The sequence below is a fragment of the Eublepharis macularius genome, chromosome 15 (assembly GCF_028583425.1).
Source record: "Eublepharis macularius isolate TG4126 chromosome 15, MPM_Emac_v1.0, whole genome shotgun sequence".
NCBI classification, from domain to species: Eukaryota; Metazoa; Chordata; class Lepidosauria; order Squamata; family Eublepharidae; genus Eublepharis; species Eublepharis macularius.
In genome coordinates this window covers 44845887-44872022 of record NC_072804.1, presented here as the reverse complement: position 1 = coordinate 44872022, position 26136 = coordinate 44845887, and the positions used below count along the sequence as shown (strand labels likewise).

At 45.5% G+C, this 26136-nt stretch overlaps 1 protein-coding gene across 1 annotated transcript; it reads left to right on the top strand.

Moving 5' to 3' along the window:
* The first annotated feature begins 227 nt into the window (after positions 1 to 227).
* LOC129343624 (synaptophysin-like protein 1) lies at positions 228 to 24386 on the top strand. Its single transcript, XM_054999937.1, has 6 exons — positions 228 to 291; positions 401 to 472; positions 12261 to 12376; positions 14826 to 15033; positions 18930 to 19112; positions 21495 to 24386. Exons 1-6 carry the CDS (start codon positions 274 to 276, stop codon positions 21624 to 21626), a joined length of 729 nt encoding a protein of 242 aa, XP_054855912.1. The 5' UTR covers positions 228 to 273; the 3' UTR covers positions 21627 to 24386.
* Positions 24387 to 26136: the final 1750 nt, after the last annotated feature.

The window sequence follows — 26136 nt, the reverse complement described above, 5'->3', positions numbered from 1 at the left end:
AGCGAGGACCTTCACTGAGCAAAATACAACAGGACGTAAAATCCAAGAAAGGCCTTTTCTCCAGGGGAACCGATCTCTGTTGCTTGAAGATCAGTTGGAATCCCAGGGGATCTTCAGGCTGCTCCTGGAAGTTGGCAACTCTATTAGGTATTAGCAACGCGCGCTCGGACAGAGAAGAGGCCGGGCGAGAGGCTGGCCGGAGCTCCGGCCCTGCCTTGGGCGGTCTTAGGGCGGGGAGAGCGCAGCGGTGGCCTCCGGAACGGGTAGTCCAGCATGGAGCGAGTGACTCAGGTAGGAGGCGGGTGGCGGCCGGGGTTCGTTCCCCCTTCCCTCCGCTGCTCCTCCCTCTCCGGGTTTCTGACGCCTCCTCTTCGCTTCTTTTCTTCGCCTCTTTCTGCAGAAAATGTCCGGGCTGCAGTTCAACCTGGGACCTGCCAAGGAGCCGTTGGGCTTCATCAAGGCCCTGGAATGGGTGAGTCGGGGGCGAAGGCCAGGCTCGAGGGGAACAGCGCTCGCCCCGGCTGGGATCTCTCCGTCTTTTTGGAGAGGCGCGAGATCCGTGCCCCGGAGCCGCTGGATCTACCCCAGCGCTGCGCTGCCAAGGGCCACCGGGCGCTTGCACCGAAACTCCGCGCCTGACACTTCCTGGCTCTGGCCCGGTTGCAAGCCAGGCGGGGTGGCCTCGCGGGCCTGGACTTCGAGGCCGGAATGGCAACGGATACGCAGTTTGCGTCCCCATAACTATTCGCGGTTTCTCCTCCCCACCCGCCCTTTGCATGTTTCTTGCAGGGTGGGGCTGCTTGGCTGTTTTGCTTCCAAGCAGAGCATGTGCTTTAGATTGATCGCGGGGAAGGGGAGGAGGGAGGGGAGAGAGATCGAGAGAGAGATCGAATTTTTAAAATTTTGGATTCATCGATCTGGTCTGTGCCTTTTTCTGGCGGGGGCCTGTTAAGCGGGAAAAGTGAAAGTGTGATTCATCCTTTTGGGCAGGAATTCAGATTCAACACTACAGTAAGTGAAAGGCAGTTTACGTCCAGTGGCTGCCCTGTGCGGTGAGTGAAGCGTGCAGGACAAGTTGGATCTCGATTCTCTGGTTGTACATAAATAGATCTAATAACTGTGCCTGCTGGCTGAGACGATTCCTTGGGATTGCTAGGGTAACAAAATGGAAGCCGAGACGATGTGTTTTGCAACAGGCCTGGATCGAGGCCCTTTTGGAGGAACTGGCAGGAACACGAGGAAAAAGTTGTGGCGCTTCTAAATGAGCGCCCTGGGTCCCCCCCCCCCCCCCCGAGTTTGCTTCTTCCGATGTGTGAAGAGCTGCATTCAGGTTGCTACAAACAACACAAGTGGGCGGGTGGTTCATAGGACAAGATGTGTGAACAGCCCACACAGCTTTGGTTTGCTTGGGCTTTATGTAAGAGACGCTGGCTCTCAGACTGTTGTCTGGACTAGGGTTGCCAACACTGGCTTGGAAAATTCCTGGAGATTTGGGGATGGAGCATGGGAAGGGCAGGGTTTAGGGAGGGAAAGGATCTCAGTGGGGAATAACGCCATACAGTCCACTCTCCAAAGCAGCTATTTTCATCAGGGGAACCGATCTCTGCAGACTGAAGAGCGGTTTGGTATAGTGGTTAAGAGCACGGGACTCTAATCTAGAGAACTGGGTTTGATTCCCCACTCCTCCACTTGAAACCAGCTGGGTGACCTTGGGTCAATCATAGCTTCTCAGAGCTCTCTCAGCCCCACCCACCTCACAGGGTGTTTGTTGTGGGGATAATAATAACATACTTTGTAAACTGCTCTGAGTGGGCATTAAGTTGTCCCGAACAGTGGTATATAAATTGAATGATATATTATTATTACAATTACAATTATTAATTCTGGGAGATCTCCAGTCCCAACCTGGAGGTTGGCAACCCTAGTCTGGACACGGTTTTTATTGTGGAAGGGGCAGCTTAATTTTACGGGTTTTGGCCTTTCACCTGGTTGTGATTCTAGGAACCTGTTTCCACATTGGTGGTGGTGGGGGGAGGAATGGGGTACAGTTTGGCAAAACTATCAGAATATAGACTGGAAATTGCACATTTGAAAGCTACTTGACCCTATCTTGCTCCCCACCTGAAACTATCTTTATGGGATATGTACATCCATTCAAACAGAACAAAAACAACAAAAAACATGTAGAGCCAGTTTGGTGTAGTGGTTAAGAGCAGCAGGACTCTAATCTGGAGAACCAGGTTCGATTCCCCACTCCTCCGCTTGAAGCCAGCTGGGTGACCTTGGGTCAGTCACAGCACTCTCAGAGCTCTCTCAGCCCCACCCACTTCACAGGGTGATTGTTGTCATGATTGTAAACCACTATGAGTGGGCATTAAGTTGTCCTGAAGGGCGGTATATAAATCTATTATTATATAGAACAAGACTTCATCTCCATCCACTTTTATCCCTCTGTTCCTACCATGGACCTTACAGCCATATATGTGGTACTCCCTTACCTACAACTAACCACCCTGTGAGGTAGGCAAGTCTGGCCCCAGGTTATCCAGTGAATTTGGTGTTGGAAAGAGGGTTTGAACCAAGGCCTCCCCAGTTCTAGTCTGGTACTACGCTCCACTGTAGTCACGTAAATTATTGGCGGCAGGGTTGGTGTAAAAAGGTCCCTCTGATACTTGCATAGGCCCCTCCTGACACTTGTGCTGCACTTGTATCCTACAATATTTTGCAAATTAGTGGCAGAGGTAGAATTAGCCTTAGGACATCAGCAGTGGGAGTGGAATGCAAATGATCTTTGTTGTCTTATTGATAACAGGCCTTATGACAGTCAAACCTTAGGGCTTCCTATAGTTATAGGTAGGCTGTGATGGTTTGAGGGTTGTTGAACTAGGGATGTAGGGTCACTAGTAGGCTGCTGTAGGTTCAACTATTCCAAGCCGAGGCTGTTGGGGTTTTTTTGCATTTGGAGCTTCCATTAACTTATGCTCAAATGCATCTCTTGTACAAATGTCCATTCTCCTTTATGTAATTTCATTTCCACAAGGGATTGAGTTGTATGTATAAATGCAAAGGGGGCAAGACCTGCTTGGGAGGAGCAACACTGGGAGTGCTGGGCAAGTTTGCCAAATGAGGATTTTTGGAGGAGGTGGGGAAGATCTGGTGAGTTTATAGGTGCGTCGTTTCATTATGTCTGAGGAAAGCATTCCCTGTGTGCTGACAAGGATCTCAGTGGAAGGCAGAAACTGGAATGTGGCCATACAGCATGCAGCAATTCACATGGTTTGATTCGAAGCACCCGCTTCTTGTTCTAAGTTTCTAGCAGAATATTCTGGTGGGGTGGGTGGGGTGAGGGTGCGCCCATAGCTGCAGAGTCAAACTGTGTGGCCTTTCGAACTTCTCAACCAGCCCGATTGCTGGAAATGTGCTTTGGGACAGGACAGACTGTCAAGGCCAGCCAAAAGGAAGCACGGCTTCATTCGAAGATTAATTAGCTTTTGGAATTCATGGCCACAGGATGCAGTGCTGGCTTTTAAAAGGAGATGAGGCAGATTCAAAGGGATAACTTCATTAGCCAGGATAACTAAATGGAACCTCCAACTTTAAAAAGAGCATACATTTGAATTTCAGCTCTGGGGGCAATGACAGGGGAGGTTGAGGCCTCCGTGCCTTAGTTGTCCACCCTTTCGTGTTGTTTGGTGTAGGGGTTAAGAGCGGCAGGACTCTAATCTGGAGAACCAGGTTTGATTCCCCACTCCTCCACTTGTAGCCAGCTGGGTGACCATGGGTCAGTCACAGCTCTCTCTGAGCTCTCAGCCCCACCCACCTCACAGGGTAATTGTTGTTGTGGGGATAATAATGACATAGTTTGTAAACTGTTCTGAGTGGGTGTTAAGTCATCCTGAAGGGCAGTATATAAATCGAATGTTGTTGTTGTTGTTGTTGTTGTTGTTGTTATCTGCTTGGCTGCTGTGTGAAACAGGATTCTGAACAATATGGTCCATTGGTCTGATCCAGCATGGCTTCTCTTATGGCAGTCAGTGGGCTAGCTGCTAGGATATTTTTGTCTCCAATAACCAGAGGGCCCTTCTAGTCAACAGATCTCAGGACGGTGTGAAATAGTGATTTGAGTATTGAACTAAGATCTTGAAGGCCCAGGTTCCGATCCCGTCTTTGCCCTGAAGCTTGCTGGGTGACCTCGGGCCAGTCACACTTTCCCTGCCTAACCTAAAAACAGACAGTTTTTGTGAGGATAAAATGGAACCATGTTGTACACTGCTTTGGGTGCCCACCGGAGAGAGTATTACTTGAGTATTACTAACTTAATTTATGGCCCACCTTTCTCGCTGAGACTTTAGGCGGATTACAAAATAGGAAATTTTGTCAGACAGCAAAGACCGTCCGGTAAATAAAAAGGAACAAACCAGCTACCTTACCAGAGATATCACAGCTAGTGTTCAATGGGGAAAAGGGTATGAATTTTAAAAGCAAGGATTCTGGATCGGAAAGGAAATAAAACAATTCTGCCTTCCTACGTATATAAGACTCCACCCACCTTCACCCTCATGTTTCCCCCTTTCTGGTTGCTGGCGGGACGCCAACAGGACTGTTTTTTCAAACTCCTCACCTTTCCTGTTTCCCGCAGTTTTCCTCTTTAGGGTGGAAATTTAAAGCGTAGAAAATATGCGAGTGTGTGAAAATTCAGAAGCCAGACACTGGAGGCGAGTTCTTTTCATGCATATACCAACCCAGAACCCAAATTTCGGTAGTGAAATGTTGAGGAAGAAAATAAAAATGGCAAAACAGATTAGTTGCCGAGAAACGTGAGCGCCACATGTTAGAAGAAATCCTGCCTTTTCATGTTTTGTTGCTTTTGCAAACAAATGTACAAAAATATCAGAAATAAAATAAATTGGCCTTTTTTTAAGAAAAGGAAGTCTGAAAAGGATGTTACAGTAAAGACATGAATTAGCAGATATAGTTTGCCATTAAGGGCGTGAACAAACAAGGCTGGGTGGACCTGGAATCTGAACGTGCGATGAATGCCAGGAAGCGCTCATTCGGAAGGAGGTGTTCTGTAACCATGGCTTCAGCACTCTGGTACGTGGAGTGTCCAAAACAGCCTGTGCTGCAGCTCTCAGGTGACAGGCAGGTTCGTGTGGGAAGAGATGAGCCTCTAGCCTCACCCCAGATGGCTTTGAGCATTGTCAGTCCAAAATCTGCACATTGATCCGTGCCCAGCGAGCCAGTGAAGAATTTCAGTACAGGCAAAATATGTTCCCTGTAATGTTCAAAAGTTGATTTTTTTGTGTGCAAACTTTTCAAAGACTTCAGTAGCCTAGCCTGAAGGCTACCAATATATGAGCGACAATGTAAAATTCTTAGCATTTGTATTGCTCTTTCAGATGTTCCACGTGTATTATGTTGTGGGTAATCCTGACAACAGCCCTGGAAGGTAGGCAAGTAGGGTTATCTCCATATTGCACTTGAGAGAGGGGCTGAAGCCAGCAGGGTTGCCTGCAGTCCCTCTTAATGAGTTCATAGCAGTGGTTAGTTCGATTAGAATTAGGGATTTCCTTAGTCTCTAAGAAAATAAGGGTGGTTTTTCTTTAAAACTACTCCCCTTAAAAGCCTCTCTCCTTTAAAAAAAAATTGAAGCACTGCTCTGCCTGGATAGTAGGGGGTGTGATTTGTTGACTGTCACAAAAGCCAGCCAATCAATGCAGCTGTACAGCCAGCACTTCAGGGAAACAAGGAAGGCCATTTGCTTGATTCAGTTGGGAAATTATAAATCTCCCTGTAGGTGGTATCCCTGTTACTACACACGCGTGTGCTCCCGGGACTGCGCAATGATGTCACTTTCAGGAAGTGATGTAATTGCTCAAGGTACAGCTCCCCCCCCCCGGGAAGCGCTTCTGCGATTTGGGCCTGCTCACCTCCCCACCCCTTACCTGGCAGCCCTATGGTGCAGCCACCCGTGCCGCTGCCACCAGCTCGGAACACTCCTCAGCCAGCAGCCGCTGCAGGAGGGCCAGCTCAGCACCCAGGGAGCTGGCCGCCCCATTGGCACAGCAGGCGGCCAGGGGGTGCGGGAGGCCTCCTGTGGACACACTGCAGGTTCTCCCACTTGGCACAGTGTGGCATCCCCTAAAAATTATGCACCCAAGGCAACCACCCCTCTGCCCCCCCCATGCTATGCCACTGATTTTTTGTGCTGTGAAGACCCGAAGAGCAGTATTTATGGGTACAACGACCCCCTGGAATTTATGACCTAATTTGATTTAGACATCAGAGAATTTGTTATGTTGTCCATCACTATACAAGTTCCGTTCAAATTTTTATCCTGATGTTTGAAAACTCTGGGGTCTAGGGATTTGAATTTTTTGTTGAAGCTTTTGCTAGGATTCTCGTTCTGCCCAGCCACTGGTTGCATAAAGTGGCTTCTTCAGTAGAAGCAGGAAGAATTCAGGAGAGGCCAACGGGAGCTTGGAAATCCACAGATAACAGCAATTCTCTGCCAGTTAGGACATGTGAAGTGGGCAAGACACAGGGTGAGATTATTATGAGGGTCTCCCCCTCCAGTGCAGAAACGACTGAGAGATAAATTGTGCCTGGGACAGTTAATAGAGAAAAACATCTGAAGTCTTCAGGGCTCTATTCTTTTAAATGGAAGCCAACATTCTTGGGATTCCATGTAGAATTTCAAGCACGCTGAACCAAGGAAGATAATTTGAATTACAACACTACCTGAATTACACCACTGCTGGATGACTGCTGGACTTTATAACTTACCTGGCGTAGAGTTGGCTTATAGGTCAATTGACCTAATATTATGGAGTTAGGGACTTTAGGGACCTCCAAACAAGAAGAACTGGCTTGCTAGCTACTTGGGACCTTTAAAAACGAGTTTATATATATATAACTAGTTTATAATAGTGTGTATTAACTTTGCTTTATTTCAATTTTAATTTCATTTAAGAAAAAATATATAGCTAGATTGACCCTGCTGCTCTAAGACTAAAGTCCCAAACAGGAGAACTTATTCAGTGAATTACTAAAAGTTTATGAAAACTTTACCTAATGTTGTTATCATGTTTTAAGTAAATAAAATAAACTGGGCGATATGAACTAGTGTCTTGAATGGAGGAAGCCTGTCCAAAATCCTGCTCATCGGTGAAGTTCACCACTGGAGAAATCAGACAGGGTGCTGCATGGTGGTAGCTGGTACCCAGTGGGGCAGACGGCAGGGCAGCTAGTGGCAGGCAGAGCCAACAAATTCTAATTTTGGCCCCATGCTCTTCCTTTGCAATGATAATGATAAGTAGAGTGGTTTTTTTAACACTCAACATCTATTCTAACTGAACATAAGTGTGGTCTCTTAATTTGGTTTCATACTCTTGCGCTCTTCTTAACTCCTGCATGCAGGTAAAGTTAGCCCCAGTGTTCCTTCTGGCTTGCAACTATTGTCCATTGTTCTGTGGTTAAAGAAATCCCACACTTTAAACAGCCATTGTTTTATGGATAGCATTGCTAATGTACTGAACCTGTCTTTGGCTTTAGGGTTTCTCAGGAAAGTCTTCAGAATAGAAAATGTTCACCCTTCCCCCAACTTCTAGTGGTAGCTCATATCTATTGGGGCTGGTAGGTGGAGGGAAGGGTGGTCAATAGTTGGTGGAACACACTATTTCTGGTTTTGTCCATTAGTATTAAAAGTACTACAATACAGCTCATTAACACTTAACTAATCCCTGTGTAGGTGCCAACCTCTTACTACTGTGTTTACAGCAACAGTAGGAATTCCCAGTGCAGGAGAGAAATCCTGCCACCTGTTCCCCCTTCCTCCAAACCCATCACTCAGAACCATGAATTTCGTATCAGACAAAGAAGCTTTATTGTAGATCAGTTTGATCCAGAATTCACTAAAATGCTAGCACAACTCATTTTCCACTCTGTAAGGTAACATAAAGGGCTCCCTCCAAAAAGGAAAGATTGGGTATAAATATATTAATAAAATAGGGGGGGAAACCCAGCCCGACTCAGATGAAGACATGCTGGTTCCTAGACAATGACTTTCACAAGCAGCAGCACCTTTGCTTTCAAGAGGTTAACACACACACACACACACACCCGCCGCCCAAAGTATACTAACAAAATGATTGAGAACATGTGCCAAGTGTCTGTAGTTTATCATTAATAGCGCTACACACGTTTTATCAGAAGTAAGAAGGTTTCAGTAGCATTCAGCCTTGCAAGCATGTATGTTTAGTATTTAGGGCTGCTAATGCCAGCTTGGGAAATTCCTAGAGATTTGAGGGTAATGCCTGAGGAGAGAGCTCAGTAGAGATATGATACCCCAGAGTCCAACCTCCAAAGATGCCATTTCCTCGAAGAGAATGGATCTGTGGAGTCTGGAAATTAGGTTTAATTCCAGGAGAACTGTAGGCTTCACCTGGAGATTGGAAATCCTACTAGGATTGAACCCTGAGGGGGGTTTGGTTTTCTTCAGGCAAGAAAGTTTATTTGGGATGGAGGGGCCCTCCAACCTTCCCGCTTAAGCTCCCTTCTGTTTAACAACAGAGTTGCTGAAAGAGTTGCCTTCCGTTTTCCTTCCCCTTGTCATCTTTTTCTTTTCACAGACAGGGGAAAGACAGAAGGAGAATATTTGCTCTTTTCCAACAAAATTTCATTGGGAAACATAAACCTGTAATAAACCTTCCTCTTCCCACTTTTCTCTCTTAGTAAAATGACTGCTATTTCCTGACTGAAATGGGCATGCACGAGAGGAAAAAAAAAAGAATTGCATAGGCCTGATTCTGAATAGGGGTGAAAAATGGAGGCTTTAAAGAGACTGTTCATTGGGCCCTTGGTAGCCATCAAATGTTGCCATCTTAGACAGTACCTGATTGGTCCTAGGAAAGATTGACAAGACTGGTCAGTGGAGTCTTATGGATCCATTGACCAATCAGGGACTCTGAAGGAGCCATTGGGGTAGCTCCCTGCCCAAAGAACTACTTGCATTGGTATGGATGGGCCTGGTTTTAGGGTTGTCAGCTCCAAGTTTGGAAGTTCCTGGAGATCTTGGGGGTGAAACCTGGAGAAAGTGGGGTTTGGGGAGGGAAAGGACCTTGGCATGGCATAATTCCATGGAGTCCACTCCCCAAAGTAGCCATTTTCACCAGGTGAACTGATCTCTGTGGCCTGGAGATCCGTTGTCATTCCAGGAGATCTCCAGCCACTCCCTGCAGGCTGGCAACCCTAACCTGGTTTAAAGAAGAAGAAAAGTTGCTTTTGCAGGGAGGGACTTCCTTGTTTATGGCCAACCACCTTGGAGAAAAATGTCCTCTTCCCTATAGAGATTTAATGTGTTGAAACAGGCAATTGAAGCTTTTTCAGGTAAATAATGTCCCCTGGTAAAGAATTTCCTGTTAAGCCTCTATTAAAGGGACAGGACATTTTTCTCCAGCCCTTTTGGCAACCCCGCTTGCTGAATTAAACGAATACAAGGGTTGCCAACCCTTAAACTAGTCTTGCTAGCTGTCCCTAAAGTTAGTTTGTTTTGCAGTTATCAGGTGATACTGTTTAACTCTGTGCCATGCTCCTGGCACTGGTGTTGAGAGGTTGACTGCCTCTGTGTGTGGAGGTTCCTTTTAGTTTACTGCAACTGGATGTGGACGTTCCCTTTAGATGCCACGAATTAGTAGCCACTGATAGACTTATCCTCCATCAGTCTGTCTAATCTCATTTTAAAGCTGTCTATACTTGTTGCCATTGCTACATCCTCTGGCTAGGGTTGCCAGCCCCCAGGTAGTGGCTGGAGATCTCCCGGAATGACAACTGGTCTCCAGGCCACAGAGATCAGTCCACCTGGCTACTTTGGGAGGTGGACTCTATGGAATTATGCCATGCCAAGGTCCTTTCCCTCCCCATACCCCACTTTCTCCAGGTTTCTCCAGGTTTCACCCCCTAGATCTCCAGGAATTTCCCAACTTGGAGCTGGCACCCCTACCTCTGGCAGCGAATTCCACATTTTAATCACTCAGGTTAGTCCTGATAAAAGGTATCACATGGATTGTGTTCTTGGCTTTTTGGATTTTACTTTTAGACTGACATGGCTGTAAACATTTTGTCTACCTAGCTGGCATCCTACCAACTCCAGGAATGTTTGCTAAAGACATTGAGGAGGCAGGCAGGAGGGGTCTATTAGGGCAAATGGCAGTGCCCATTTGCCGTAAAAGACAAGCCTCCATTAATAGACGTATGAAATAATATCTGTGCTTCAGAAGATTTCCTTTTGCATCAGTAGAATTATGGAAAGTGCTGTGATACATGAGAGGTAATACTGTGCTCCATGCAATGTGTGGAGTGAGAAGGTGGTAGAATGGACAGAGATAAAAATTATATTCTCACATGCTAGCAAGCGCAGTTGCATTCTGCCACTTTAAACACATTTCCGGCTGCTGCATTTCATATTGCTTTTCAACCCAAGACTGTACAAATCAAATGCCCATCTCATTTGTGCCATGCTCCTTTGCTAGAATTCTAGCCACAATTATAACATTGACTTTATGACTAGGGTTTGGAGAGGGATATTATATTGGGTGCTGTACGTACCAAATGGCTTTTTTCTAGCTGGTGTAATGTTCCTTAGCCATTTGGTGGTACGTATTTTTTCCTTTTCAAGGAAAAAATGTGCAGATGTCCCTTTTCCACACTTTTCTAGTAAAAATGTTAGACTTCCTAGCCAGCCATGTCCTGGATTTAAATTCTGGATTTCTAAGTGACCCAGATGTACCCAAAACATCAATATTGTCATGAATCGATCTCAGTTTGAAGCACGGTTAAAATATATGTACACATATGGGAACTAATAAGAGATGCCAGATGTACCAAGTTAACAAATTTATACTAAGTTAACACAACGAAAGCAGATGGAGCTACCCCAAATTTTTGTTTATTAGAGTGCAGTATTGCATTATGTTAAATATTACTACCAAATGTGAACTAAATCAGTTTAGCAGATTTGGTCAGTTCCATGGGCTGTATTGGCTGCAGAATTTGGGGGTTGTAAACATTTTGTTTGTTTGTTTAAATCTGTATCCCTTTAGCAACTTTCACAGGCTGTGCAAGGGTTCTCTTAGAGCCAAGCTACAAGTGACGCCTGACACAGGTTGGACACTTGTCAGCTTCCCTCAAGTTTTGATGGGCAGTGTAGGCATCCTGGTCTTGGCAGCTGTAATGGGGAGCCAAGCAGTAAAACCAGGGCGCCTACATTTCCCATCAAAACTTGAGGTAAGCTGACAAGTGTCCAAACTGTGTAAGGCATCACTTGTAGCTTGGCTCTAGAGACATTTTGGTGGGGAGTATTTCTAGTAATACTAGTTTCATTGGGAAATAATTTCCTGAATCAAGGAGGAAGGCTGTCGAGTTACAAGGAAATTAACAAAGCCACAAGTTTCATTTGTTTCCTCATTGATATTTTGTAATCCTCAGAAAATGTAGAGTGGTAATTTAGTCTAGCGCTGAGATCAGTTAGTCTGAAGTTGTGTCTTTCCTATCGCAGGTGATGGGTAGAATTTTTTTAGAAGCAAAAGGGGATTTCACATACTCAAGAGCTGTCAGAGTTCTTTTTTCTTCCCCAACACTTTTATTTATGTATTTATTTATATACTTACATCCTAATTTTCCCCTTGGTAGAGACCCGAAGCTGCTCATGTCATTCCCCGCACCTCCATTTTATCCTCCCAACAATACTAATCCTGTAAGGTAGGCTAGGCTAAGATAATGACTGGCCCAAAGTCACCCGGTGAGCTTCCATGGCGATTCAGAAGTGAGTCTTCCAGATCATCGTCCAACGCTCTAACCACTAAACAACTCTGGCTCATATCGCTGAAATCTGCATTTTTGTTTCCTCCCTACCAGTTCAGGTCTGGACTAGTCTTTAAGTTTCTTGCACCCACGGAGCCCAGAGATGTCTACAGAGATGCAGCAGCTTAATGGCTAGCATGTCGAATCAGGAAGGCTGGCTGTTTGAGGCCCATCTCCCTCCCATGGCTTATGATTCTGATGCAGCAACAGGACTTCTTATATTAAATTTTGATATTGCTGTTTCTTTAATTGCTTTAGTCAGTCGGTCACGGTTTTGTTCATTTCATGCATGTTACTCCGTGACTCTCTCCCTTTTTTTGCTATGTGTACTATGCATGCCTGTGTTTCTTTTTTTTTTTAAATTTCCTCTCTTTTTTTGTTCTGGCCCCAATCCTCTGTAGATTTTTGCCATCTTTGCATTTGCCACCTGTGGAGGTTACAGCGGAACTACAAAAATCAATGTCACCTGTCCCAAAAATAACCTGACTGCTAAGGCCGATTTTGGATACCCATTCAGGTAAGAGCATTTACTTTTGAGGAGTGCTGTAACGCAGGCAGAGAGAGAACAAGATTCCCCAACCTTTCTTCTGTCTGTACAAGATCTTTTCCACACTGTGACACTGAGAGATCTCTGTCTTTTGGTGCTACACCTCTGAAGATGCCAGTCACAGCTGCTGGCGAAACGTCAGGAACTACAATGCCAAGACCACGGCCATACAGCCCGGAAAATCCACAACAACCAATTGTAATTTATGTGGGCATGTGCCTCAGCAAAAAAAAATGGACGGGCCCCTAGTCCCTGCATGGCCCCTAGGCTTCAGCCTGGTCAGACTTATGAATAATCTGGCCCTGGGGTGGAGCCTGAAGAAAGCAAGTTTAGGGGGAGAGCTACACAGAGATATAATGCTATAGATTCTGCCTTCCAAAGCTGCTATTTTCTCCAGGTAGGGTTGTCAATCCCCCGCCCAGGGCGAGGGATCCCCTGTTCCCACCTCCTCCCCCTGACCCCACTTACCTGGCCACGGGGGGGCGCCCCCTGGGTGGTGGGCCTGCGGGGGGGATTCAACCCTTTGGCAAGCGTGGGAGTGCACACCAGGCTGCCCTTTGACCTGCATGATGACGTCGCTTCCCGTTCTAGCACGTGCGTGAGAATGGACGCAGAGGAGAGTGGAGGGTGAGTACCAGGTTCCCAGTCCCCCACTGGGGGACTCAAGGGACCTGGCGACCCTATCTCCAGGGAAACCAAAAAATAGTCAGTCTGGAGAGGAGTTGTATTTCCAGAACTTCGCTCCCCAACTGGTGGTTGGCAACACAAATCAGGTAGTAGATGAACGGAAAGACCTCAGCTTGAGACCCAAGAAGTAGGTGGATGGAGGGGGAATCCTGAATCAAACATAATGCTTCTTTGTGGAATTGGACACAACTCTTCAGCTTGCTGCCCAAGATAAAAGCCTCTTCCACTGGAGTAGTCTTTGTAGTAGTGACATATAAATATGGTGAGGAGGAGGAGGAGGATGCCTGCCCCTGTGACATTGCTTCTCCTCACAAAATACAAATTGTGCCGATGGTGGGCAAGCAGGTTGTGCAAACTCAGACAGCAAGGCTGGCTCAAGAGGTCTCTGTCCAGAAGGAGAGTGAACCAGAGGCCACAAACCATAGTTTGGCCTGCTTAGGTGTGGAATTCAGCCCTTCTTGTTTCACATCTGGATTCCTTGGCCTACAGTCCCTCAGCCTCAAACTCCACTGCCTGTCCACTCTCTTTTTCCATCGTCAAGTCCCAATCGACTTACGGTGACCCCAGTAAGAGGCTGTCAAGGCAAGTGAGAAGCAGAGGTGGTTTGTCAGAGCCTTCCTCTGCAGTCTTCCCTAGTGGTCGCCCATCCAAGCTCCAACCCTGCTCAGCTTCTGAAATCTGAAAAGATGAGATATACTATTCTGTCTTCCCTCCCCCTCCTGCCTCTACCCCAGGGGTATTATTGATTTGGTTCCCTACCTCATCCATTACCTGTTCAAACTTGCTTCAAGTTTCTTCTGGTTGGCCCAAAGCCTCTACACTTCCATCAGCCTCCCTGTCTCCATCCTTTTTTCTGCCCACGGTGAACCTCTTCCCATCCCTAGGCCACATGAACAAACACAAGAAGCTGCATTCTGTTGAGTTAAACCATTGGTCATCCCTCAGTACTGTCTATTCTGACTGACAGCAGTCTTGGGTAGAGGGCTTTCCATCAACTACTGGCTCATTTTTAAAAAATGGAGATGCCAGAGATTGAATTGGGGAATGTCTACATCAGGAGTCCCCAACCTTTTTGAGCCTGCAGGCGCATTTGGAATTCTGACATGGTGTAGTGGGTTCAGCAACAAAATGGCTGCCACAAAATGGCTGCTGCAGGAGATGGAGTGAGCTACAAAATAGATGCTACATCTTACCTTCAGTCACACAGTGAAGATCTTTGTGCTAAGGAAACAGTTTCCGCCAAAGCCATGTTTTTAAAAATCTGCACAGCCAATCAAATTTCCAATGGCCAATCAGAAGCTGTGGTTAGCAAAAGCCCCACTCACTTTCTAAAAACACTTGGAAGACACCAGCAAAGGTGTCAGAAGGCACAATTGTGCACATGGGCACCAGACTGGGGAGCCCTGGCCTACTTGCAAAGCAAATGCTCTACGACTGAGCTACAGCCTCTCCCCGAGTCCTGTGCAAATTTTTTTCTCCAAGCCAAATTGACCTTTCACTTCCATTGTATAAGTTGCAACATTTTGTCAATGTTCCATTGCTTTTTTTTCTATACACACATTCAATATTGGATTCCTCTGGAGAACGATATACCCCCATGATGTGTGGGATGCAGATCTGCTTTGCTTGATTTGGATAATTTTGTCCTTTTTCCTGTACAGTACATGGAAAATTTTGTGATCTGAAGTGGAGTTTTAAAATGTGCTTCTTTCTCACCCTGCCCTGACTCAAGGTTGAACGAAGCTTTGCTCAGCCTTCCAGAGAAGGAGGATTGTAATGGCACTTGGGTCAAACACTTCTTCTTGGTGGGAGACTTCTCATCCTCGGCTCAGTTCTTCGTGACCTTCGCTGTCTTCGTGTTCCTGTACTGCATCGCTGCCCTGGTGATATACCTGTGTTTCTTCCACCTATATCGGGGTGCCACTAAACTCCCCATGATTGTAAGTTGCCTATCTCTTCCCTATAATTTTATAACACTCGATTAGGAAGGGGGTGCTTGCTTTTAGACTGTCAAGTCTTTGCAGGGGAGATCTTTCAACCCAATTATACAATCGGTATATAGACGTGTGTCCTTCTTTTTTTTAAATTCTGTGCTTCTCAAGGGAGAGAAAGTAAAACCAGTCGAGAGAGTTGCTTTAGAATATTTACAGAAGGGAACACCTGTTCTTCCTAAAAAAAGAAAGGATCCAAAATTCAGATTAGGAGACAATTCAGATTTGTACCTTTTTGAGTGGAGCATCGCTTTTCATCATAGCAAGTGTCCATGTTGCACAGAACTCTTCTTCAAGAAGAAGAGCTCTGTGCAGATCAGAAGCACATTCCCACCTGACAGGACTCAGGGCAGACCCAGGGACCACGTAGCATATAATTAGGCCCTGAATGTGAAGCATCCAAACTTCCTTCCTGACAGTATCTGAAACACCATCCCTCATGTTCGGTGAGATGTAGTACAAAAACTGGACTATAATGCAATGCTTCTTTCTCCCTTCCTTGCTGCTGGGATCTCAGGACCACCGGTGAGTGTTTCATCCTTTTTGCATGTGGATTTGCATCCTGTCCTCCAAGGCAGGATCCAATCTTGGGATAGTTTAACTCCGTATTTCTTGGTAATTAATTTAGAATTGTTATCCCGAAGTAATGATCCTCCCAGTCACCTCCACAAAGAACACCCAGATTGTATGCTTAACTATTGCTCACTCGGTTATCTTGCGTAGAGCATGGTAGTGAGATGCTCTTTCCTCCTCAATTGGTCTGATTTAGGAAGAATTCCTCCTGTCTATCGGCTGGGATGTCCCTGCACATTATAGGGAATTCTTTCTCATACCGTAAGGTGTGCTCTTGAGTTTGACTAGGATGCTCAGCAAGCTGGCTGCCCCTTCTCTTTCAGCCTGGGTTAACTGAGAGAGCGTTGGGAAAGCCCTTAACATTCCCTTGAAGTCCAATAAGGAAAGGAGACTGGTTTGGGGTCAGCCGGACTGCCATATCATCAACGGTACTGATAATTTATGATAACATTCGATTTATTTGCCACCTTTCTGGACAACTTAACACCCATTCAGAGCGGTTTACAAAGTGTGTCATTATTATCCTCACAACAATCACCCTGTGAGGTGGGTGGGGCTGAGAGAGCTCCAAAGAGCTGTGACTTATCCAAGGTCACCCAGCTGGCTTCAAGCGAAGGAGTGGGGAATGAAACCCGGCTCTCCAGATTAGAGTCCTGCCGCTCTTAACCACTACACCAAACTGACTCTCTAAAAACTACTGCTGTTCCTTTACTAGAGAAATGGCCCTTCTGAGGTTGACATGATCCCTGATTTTTCCTCCACAAGCCAAGCAAAGTATGCCAAGAGCCCTTTATCAATCAGAGGCTGTTCCTCAGCATATACAATCCTGGAGGGGCGACCGTGTTAGTCCGTCGTGGCAAAAAATAAACAAGAAATCTTGGGATACCTTAAAGATCTTATTCCAGCATACTCGTTCATGGAATAGAGGTCCTTTCTAGTATTTGAAGAACTATGTTTTTGATCCATAAAAGGTTACACTGGAATAAAACTCTTGTTAGTCCTTTAATGCCCAACTAGGCTCGTGTTTCAGCGGAGAGTTCCCAGTGCACATCTGCTTGATGGGATTCAGGGCAGAGGGGCTGTGGCTCAGTGGAAGAGCCTCTGTCTTACATGTAGCAGGTCCAAGGTTCAATCCTCAGCATCTCCAGTTAAACGGCCTAGGCAGCAGATGATGTAAAAGACCTCTGTTTAAGACCCAGGAGCACTTGCCTGTCTGAGTAGAGGAAACTGACCTCAATGGACCGATGGTCTGATTCAGTATAAGGCAGCTTCATGTGCATTCAGACTTAGGAGCAGTGCAGCTAGTGCGTTAATATTCCTTTTATCTCTAGTCCAGTCTATCTAGCACACTGGCTTTTAGACAGCGTAAGAAAGATTACATTAAAATTCACAAGAGGCCCAACATTTTAGAAAAATAAAAGGAGAGGTAGATTTTTTTAAAAGTGGCATCAATTAAAATCCATAGAGACTCCAGGCCAGCCACGAGGCTTATTTCCTGGGTGTTCCAAGCCGGAGGAAGTGGCATTAACTTAGATTTTTAGAGCTACTGAGATGTATTTAGCAACAGTGAAAACAGAATATTTTTCATTTCCAGACAGGAGGTTGAGCATATGGTAACCATCCAAATGGGTGGGAAATATTGCAAAAGGAGGGGGGGGCTATCCAAGAAGCACTTAAACTGCTATAGAGTTTGAATAAAAAGAAAAAAATATATAATGCATGTGAAGAGTTGGAAGAAGTTCAGGTGCGTTATCTTTACAATAGTTCAGAAGGCAAGATAGTAGTATCCTACGTTGCAGTCTGAGGCTAAACTATTAAGGTCATCTAATGAGACTGTGACCGAGGATAGTTTTGAACCTGGGGCTTCCTGATTTGTACTCTTGGCCGCTATGATATACGACCTTTGGGAGATCAGTTTTTGCTAGAACGATAGCAGTTGGTCGTATAACAGGGCGGCTAAGAGTGCGACTGGTAGAAGAAGCCAAAGGGAGAGCCAGTGTGACAAACCAGGGCCCTTTTCGCACTGCTTACCTGCTCCTGGGACGTTGCGAAATATCGCGCAAAAACCGCGGAAGATAGCATCTTCTTGCGAGAGTTTTGCGCGACATCGCACAAAACTCTCGCGAGAAGACGCCATCTTCCACGTTTTTTGCGCAATATTTCGCAACGTCCCGGGAGCAGGTAAGCAGTGGGAAAAGGGCCCAGAATTTTAATCTAGTGACAACTTAGAAAGCAACAAGATTTCCATAGTGTAAGCTTTCAAGAGCCAGAGGTCTCTAGATACGGTGGTGAAGTGGTTAGAGTGTCGGGCTAGGATCTGGGAGACCCAGGTTCAAATCCCCTCTGTGCCATGGAAGCTGGCTGGATGACCTTGAGCTACACACTCTCAGCCTAACCTACCTCAGAAGGTTGATTGTGAGGATAAAATGGAAGAGAGGAGAAAGACCTAAGCCATTTTAGGACACCAATGGGGAGAAAGAGAGAGTCACACCCAAACTGATATACTGAAAAATGGGTTTTGTTTATACAACACTGGAACGTTAAATAGGTATGGTTGCACAGGATGATGTGCAACCATACCTATTTTCCCTTTTGTACACAATAAGTGTGATGACTGAACTATCCCAAGAAGAAGGAATCTTGTGAAAATGAGTAAAGTGGCATGCACAGTTTGCCTTTTTTGAAGGCCTTGGAGAACAAAGAGGATAATCCCTGTTTCCCAGGTGGAGATGACACGGCTGACTTGTGGCGGATAGCAAAGGTGTTTGCCACTCCTCAAATCCTGCTGCTCAAGAACTGTGCCAGACTTGGAAACATCTTGTGCATAGTTTCTGTATGTGCAACACTCACCAAAGTCTGGTTTGGGGCTTTTTTGTGTGATCAGCAGGACTTTTTTTCAGTGGGAACGTGGTGGAACGGAGTTCCGGCACCTCTTGAAAATGGTCACACGGCCGGTGGCCCCGCCTCCTGATCTCCAGACAGAGGGGAGTTTAGATTGCCCTCCACGGAGGGCAATCTAAACTCCCCTCTGTCTGGAGATCAGGGGGCGGGGCCACTGGCCATGTGACCATTTTCACCAAGGGTGATTTAAACTTTAAAAAACTTCCCCCTTGTTCCAGCTGACCCAAAGTGACATCATTGTGCGGTCCTGAGTTCCACCACTGAGTTCTGCCACCTCTTTTCCCAGAAGAAAAGCCCTGGTGATCAGCTCTGCGCCTTCTGTCCCGCCACTTCCCTCCTGTTCAGGAGTCTTCCCTTTTTTTCTCTTACAGGACTTCATTGTCACAGTGGTGGTTTCTTTCTTGTGGCTGGTAAGCACATCTGCCTGGGCGAAGGGTCTCACGGATATCAAAACATCCACCGGCCAAAACATGTTGGTGGGACTCGATCCTTGTAAAGTTGTGAAATGTACTTTTGATGAAGTCAGCAGTATGGGATCCTTGAACGTCTCTGTGGTAAGCATGTGTTTTGAAAACAAAACAAACATTTCCATACACAATGTCATAGGGTAAATGAATACAGTTTCAAGAACATTTCCATAAACCATGTCATGAGGTAAAAGAATATAAGTTTACAAAGATATAGTATTAGCAAGGATCCAGTATGGGGCTGAGGAATTGCTGAAACAGAACATAATCAATTCTGGGACTTTCATTGAACGACGTAAAGCACAGGTAGGATATAGGTCCAGAAAAGATCCAGAAAAGACCATCTTGTGTACCATATAAAGAGGCCTGCCTGTTTTATAATAATAACAACATTAAATTTATATACTCCCCTTCAGGACAACTTAACAGCCACTCAGAGTGGTTTACAAAGTATGGTATTATTATCCTCACGACAATCACCCTGCAAGGTAGGTGAGGCTGAGAGAACTCCAAGAAGCTGTGATTGACCCAAGGTCACCCTGCTGGCTTCAAGTGGAGGAGTGGGGAATCAAATCCAGTTCTCCAGATTACAGTCCTGCCGCTCTTAACCACCACACCCAACTGGCTCTCCTGTTTTCCTGTCCCTGAGTTTGCTTGAGACTTGGGCTCTTTTCACATGTGCTTTTTATACCTGCTTTGGCTTCCGAAGGCAAATGAATTTTAAAGGCATCGCACAGTTTAGGCATGCACAGTTTAGTGCAAGCATGGAGTCATCACTGACCCATGGGGGGGATGTCGCATCACGACGTTTTCTTGGCAGACTTTTTACAGGGTGGTTTGCCATTACCTTCCTCAGTCATAGACACTTTACCCCCAGGAAACTGGGTACTCATTTTAATGACCTTGGAAGGATAGAAAGCTGAGTCAACCTTGAGCTAGCTACCTGAACCCAGCTTCCGCCCGGATCAAACTCAGGTTGTGAGCAGAGCTTGGACTACAGTAATGCAGCTTACCACTCTGCACCATGGGGCTCTTAGACATAAAGTACAACAACAAAAAGAAAAACCAGATTAGAACAGATTTAACACCATATTAATAACATAAGAAAAGTCCGGGTGGATCAGACCAACGTCCCATCTAGTCCATCATCCTGTCCCTCAGTGGTCAACTGGTTAACTGCAAGAGAAGCGGTTTATCCACAAGATGTATGAAACCTCTTTAAAAAGTCTATTTGTCTACAGAAATTAAAGTATGTTAAGGAGTCCATATGAAAGATCCAAATACTGATCTTCAGAGAACGGGGTGGAACGGTCTGTTCATAATTTTGAATGTGTGTGTGAGGTTTTTCTTTTTTTCAGGTTTCAGGATCTTTTCGTGTATGAGGCCAAACTGCTTTTTGTGGACTCTCTCAATCACTAAAACGATTGAGGGGGCGGGGCGGTTTAGAACATCTTTTCTACGAGACAAAGTTAAAATGTCTCAGGCTTTGCAGTTTAGTTTAATAGGTGGTTTATAAAATTCTGACTATGTGAGAGAGAGACTTTTGTGCTGTCCTACCCCCCCCCCGGGGGGGGTGTTACTGCTGGTCTGTTTCACTGTCAAAAGGCAGAGAGAAAAATTATTATGTCCAATAGGACTCCCCACTCCATTCCATAAGCAGGCATTGAAAGTATGGGGGTAAGGATAATCTTTTGCCCCTTCTTTATATATAGGTATTAAGGACCTGGGTAGCTAATTTTGCATGAAATGATCTTAACACCCTGGAAGCAACACACATCTTATTTGTCCTTGCCTGAGGGATCAGTGTAAGCTGTGACATTTTAAACCCCCCCAAATAAGTTTAAAACATAAAACCCTGTATGCGTTTGAATCCACAGAACCATTCAAAACCTAAAGCTTCCAGTAGCACCTTTAAGACTAACAAACTTATTGCATGCATCTGACGCAGAGAGCTGTGGCTCTTGAAAGCTTATGCTACAATAAGTTGGTTAGTCTCAAAGGTGCTACTAGACTCTTTACAATTTCGTTATTACAGACTAACACGGCTAACTCCTCTGGATCGGTATTCAAAACCTAATAATTATATTGGGCTCACAAAAGAAGAGCTGTGACTTGGATCAACTAGTGGTCAAAAAAACAACAACGTGGTTTTCGAGAGGCATGGTCTCCTTCGGGTCGGTTCCTCCCAGTAAAGAAGTGAGAGGAGCAGCAACTTGTTACAGTTTGAGGGGCACCTAAGCTGTGCCTCTGATCCCCTCACGTTCAGGATGTTGAGTACGAACATTTATTGCAGGTTTGAAAGAGAACAGTTGCCTGGGTGACTTTTAACGTTCTGCGACAGTTTTCTCGAGCAGGAAATGTGGAAACTTGCCCTTTACATTCTGATTGCGACAGAGTTGTAAGTAATGTCCCAGGAATAGAACCGGCCAGTTCTAAACGTTTCTGTCTTTTTCTGTATCTCCCTCTTAGGTTGTTGGTTTCCTCAACCTGATTCTGTGGGCAGGAAACGCTTGGTTTGTCTACAAGGAAACACACCTGCATAACCCTCCAGCTGCCGAGCCTCCCAACCCAGCTAACCCCCCAATTCCTTCGGGGATGTAAAAAGATTGGGAAGTCCTCCAGGAAGGAGCCGAGGCCACTCTCCGTCACTGTGGTCATCACAGTTATGTTTTGTTTTTTTAAGTCCCTTCCCCGTCATCAATTGATCTTGGTGAAAAATGGACAGGTTGTCTCCCCCCAACCCCACTCGCCAAAGCTTATGTCTGAGATGAAGGAATTGATTTGTGCCTTATACATCCAGAGACGAGGGGGTCATTCTACTGTATCAAAACACTGAAAATCAGGAAACGCATCTTGATTTAATACATTTTTGGCAGCTCCGGCAGTCTGTAGCCTCCAGGGGCTGACTTTCCAGCGGACGCAGGGCAGCACAAATTGTGTTACTGTAGCCTGGTTGTGCTCTTCTGCTCTGAGCCGATGCTGTTATCCAGACAAATACTTTTGTTTGAGTCACAGCCAGAATTATGCATAATATTTGCCGCTCAGCCTTTGTTTTTGGGTTATGCTGTTTGTCTTTTTGCAGAGAGAACAGCCAAAATGCCTGCTTGATTGAATGTCTGTGTATTGGAAACTTGTCAACTGAACCTTAGATTTATAACTCTGGGAATAGTAGGGAGGCTTAGCGCTCTGTAAATAGTCTATAGAGGATCCAGTGGTTGGTCACAGCCAGGAATCCTGGGAACCTGCATGTGGATTCACACAAACTTGAGCAGAGTACTGGGAGATCTGTGCTGGAAATGAAAGTTAGTTCCTAACTTGAAGGCAGGTGGAATGTGGAAATAGCAAATATTCAACTGTTTCTACTTTCTCTAGCACATTTTTCACACACACACACACACACACACACACACTTTTCTTCATTGTGGTTTTCTGTAATCCCTTTCCAAAGAAATTGCACCTGGAATTTTCATATTCCACAAGAAAGAAACCACCAAAGAACCATTTATGCAAAGTGTGCACCAGCCAAAATACATGCTAGTGCTGCAGATTCGTACGACCTGGTTCAAATGGCAAAATCTGGATTCTGCAGTTACAAAATGTGTGCGTATTGGGGGAGGAGGTTCAATGCAAAATTAGCGAGATTCCTGGCCACGACCACCTACCCACAAAGCAGCAACAGGCAGTTCATCTGCCGTGTTTTCTGTGCATGTGGAATTCTGCTTCGTTTGGATGCCTGAGCTTTGCCTTTTTTGCCGTTTAAAAAGGCAGATTTTTTTTTAGCTATCGTGATGGCTGAAGATGGGGAAGTGCTATCCAAAACGTACCAAGGCCCCAAGGGCTAGCTTTATTATGGTTTCTAGTAATTGCTAAACAACTCCTCTGCCCCCCGCCCATTCCCTTAAGAGGTGGCTTCCCATTTCGCCCAAATAATTCTGAAAGGGGTCTCGAAATCAATAGTGGACTTTAGAATAAATCCTGCTAGTTGAGCAAGCTTAGGGAAAGCTGGCATCTTTGTTAATTTGATGTTACATTGTTTTTCATGCTTCCTGTGAGCGCAGCCGCAAGGAAATATGCCATGACTTCCGGAGATCTTCTAGGATCTTTATTCGTGCATAGGAATTTTGTTTTGAAGTCTTTGTTTCTCTAATGTCAAAAGATTTGCATGTATCCCTCTGTACATCTTTTTTTAAAAAAAAAATGGTTGATTTCAGCAGGACTTTTGATCTTCGCACATGCTTTTAAACGCTGCTGTAAAATGCACATCTGGTTTCTGCATTTTGCTGCCCTGCTTTTGCCTGTGAGGTACATCATCAATATATTTATTTGACCCTTGGAAAAGGGAGGCTAAAGTTTACGATTCTGAGTGTGGCGGCAGGAAAGTAAATGCTTTCACTGACAGTCAGTGGTGAAATCTGACATTCAAATTGGCTGCCACAGCCCAACCCTGATGTGTTGACGGGAGATTTCAGCGTGCAGCCTATGACATTGGTCTTTGACCTTTCCAGGCCAAGGACACGCCTTTAATGTCTAGGCAGCAGCACGAAATCCAAGGATGCTAAGCATGTGGTGTCAGACTTAGGAAGAGGAGGAACCAGGGTTATGATTTCTTTGCTGCCCTAGAGAATTCCTTCATGGATGGGCTTGAAAGAATGAGATGACCAAATGGACAATGGAAGAAGAAGAACATGCCATCAAGTTGCAGCTGACTCGCACCAATCGCATCCACAGGACGTTCCAGGCAAGAGACGAGCAGAGGCGGTTGGCCATCGCCTCCCCTCTGCATAGCAACCCAGTCTTCCTTGGTGATCTCCCATCCAAGCATGGCTGACCTTGCTTAGCTTTCAAGATCTAACAAGCTTGGGCTAAGCTGGGCTATTCAGGCTGCTAGCGGACAGTTGACTCTCCCCAATATTTCTGGTCTCCTTCTGCACAGGTGAATAGGACACCCGAGTCCCTCTGTGAGTTCCAAGCCAAATGCTTCCTACCTTCTCAATAATGCTAAAAACAAGTATGTTATGAGGAAATGTTGAAATGAACCATTGCTAGCCTTTGCCTTAGGAGACAGGTTGACAGAACTCCCCTCAATTTTTATCACTCGCCAGTCATCGTAGATGATTTCAGCACAAAAAAACTGTTCAAAATGGGGTTTTGTGGTTGTTCAGGATGATACCATGTGTATTTACTTTCCATGAAATCTCTTTTGCTAACCCTCATGCTTTATGGGGAAGGGGCTGGAGTGGCTGAAAGCAGTGTGCATTTATTATAAAGCAACACGCTCTTTTTCCCCCCCGCCATCATAAAAATTGTTCATCAAACATTGATATATCTGTACACAAAATTAAAAAAGAGCTGTTAAGTCAATCTGCGTTAAAAATATCATCTTGCTCCTTGATCCTGTTGAACAATTTGCAATTTCTTGATTAATCTTTGCTTTTTTTTTTTTAAGGCACCTTCTAGCCTTCATAGACAAACATTTTAGGCTAAGGACAGAGGTAGCTGAAAGTGGAAACTCTGCAGGGCTTTTATGGTCAGGGCAGAGGCTTTTAACAAAATAAATCGAGAATTTCCAGGCGGTGTGCACCCCCTCCCCGCCATAAATTTGAAACTGCAGTTTTCAAGACCAGGGTTAGAAATTTTGAAGTTTCAAAATATTAAATACAAATCAGAATCTTCCCGTCAGGCAGAGATGGTCAGTTTTGACTGAGAGAATGGCCTGAGGGGAAAGTATTAAGACCTGGAAATATTGTCAGTCCCCATTGGCAGTATTAAAGCAGGGAAAAGTAGAAAAATTGAACTACAAATAACCGTTGGCCTCTATTGCCTAGCTTCTATTGTAAGTGCCACTGTACAAACAGGTGTGGCACTCCAGAGAACAGCCCTGTCTCTTGAGGAATACACTGTTGTGGCTGAGAGCCAGTTTGGTGTAGTGGTTAAGAGTGCGGGATTTTAATCTGGCGAACTGATTCCCCACTCCTCCGCTTGTAGCCAGCTGGGTGACCTTGGGTCAGTCACAGCTCTCTCAGAGCTCTCTCAGTCCACCCACCTCACAGGATGATTGTTGTGGGGATAATAATGGCAGACTTTGTCAAGTGCTCTGAGCAGGTGTTAAGTCATCCTGAGGGGCGGTATATAAATCAAATGTTATGACGATTGTGTCCCAATAGCCTTTGTTAGCTTTCAGAGTGGCACAGGAGCCTTTCCTCCCCGAGTTAACCTGCTTGTGTACATAAAGGTAATTCTGTGGGAAGGTGGGGAAGAAGGAAGCTGCGTGGCTAACAGGTCTTTCCTGTTGCGAGGCGGGAGCAAGAAAGTAAAGCAACAGGATGTGGGGAAGCAACAGAAGATGTCTCTTGGGCACACAAGGCTGCCTGCTGAGGAATAGATTGGTAGAGCTGAGAAGGAAATTGCTCCTTGAAAAGGGAGTGAAATAGTGCTTGCTGTCTGAGCTGATAGGTAGGAGACACACATGAAAGTAGCTCTGCCATGAGGAGGAGCTAGTATTGCCAACCTCCCAGAAAGTCTGCAGGAATTACAGCTGGTCTCCAGATGACCTAGATCAGTTCCCCTGGAGAACATAGCTGCTCTGGAGTGTATGACATCATTCTTTGCGGATGTTCCCTCCCCTCCCCAAATCCTGCTGTTTCCAGGCTTGGCCCCCAACTCTCCAGGAATTTCCCCAACTCAGAATTGGCAAGCCTTGGAGAGGCAAACACTTTGGAAGGAGAATGAATTGTAAACAAGGTGGACCTGGGAGAGAGAACAGAACTGCCCCCAGGGGCTACAAGCTGTGTGGACATCCCTCAAGTATCACCAGCATTAAAATGAACCGAGCAAAGACTCTGTGCAAGAGAATATCCTAACAGGCTATGTGCCAGGTTTGTATTTGGGAGGATCCATTTCTACTTAATTTCAATTTGATCAAAAGCACATTATCTAGATTTTTAAGTTTCACTGGAGGTGTCGATGGCTGCCTGTAGGACCTGGACGTGACCATATATCAACTGTGCCATTCCAAAAGTGCTGTGATGGGGAGACACAGTTCAGTGGCAGAATGGCTGCTTTGTGTGCAGAAAGTAGCAGGTTCAGTCCCCGGCCTCTCCGTTGAAAAAGA

Coding starts and splice junctions, on each gene's coding strand:
- LOC129343624 (XM_054999937.1), top strand. Junction 15,034..18,929: donor CCACTAAACTCCCCATGATT/GTAAGTTGCCTA, acceptor TTTCTCTTACAG/GACTTCATTGTCACAGTGGT. Junction 19,113..21,494: donor GATCCTTGAACGTCTCTGTG/GTAAGCATGTGT, acceptor TCTCCCTCTTAG/GTTGTTGGTTTCCTCAACCT.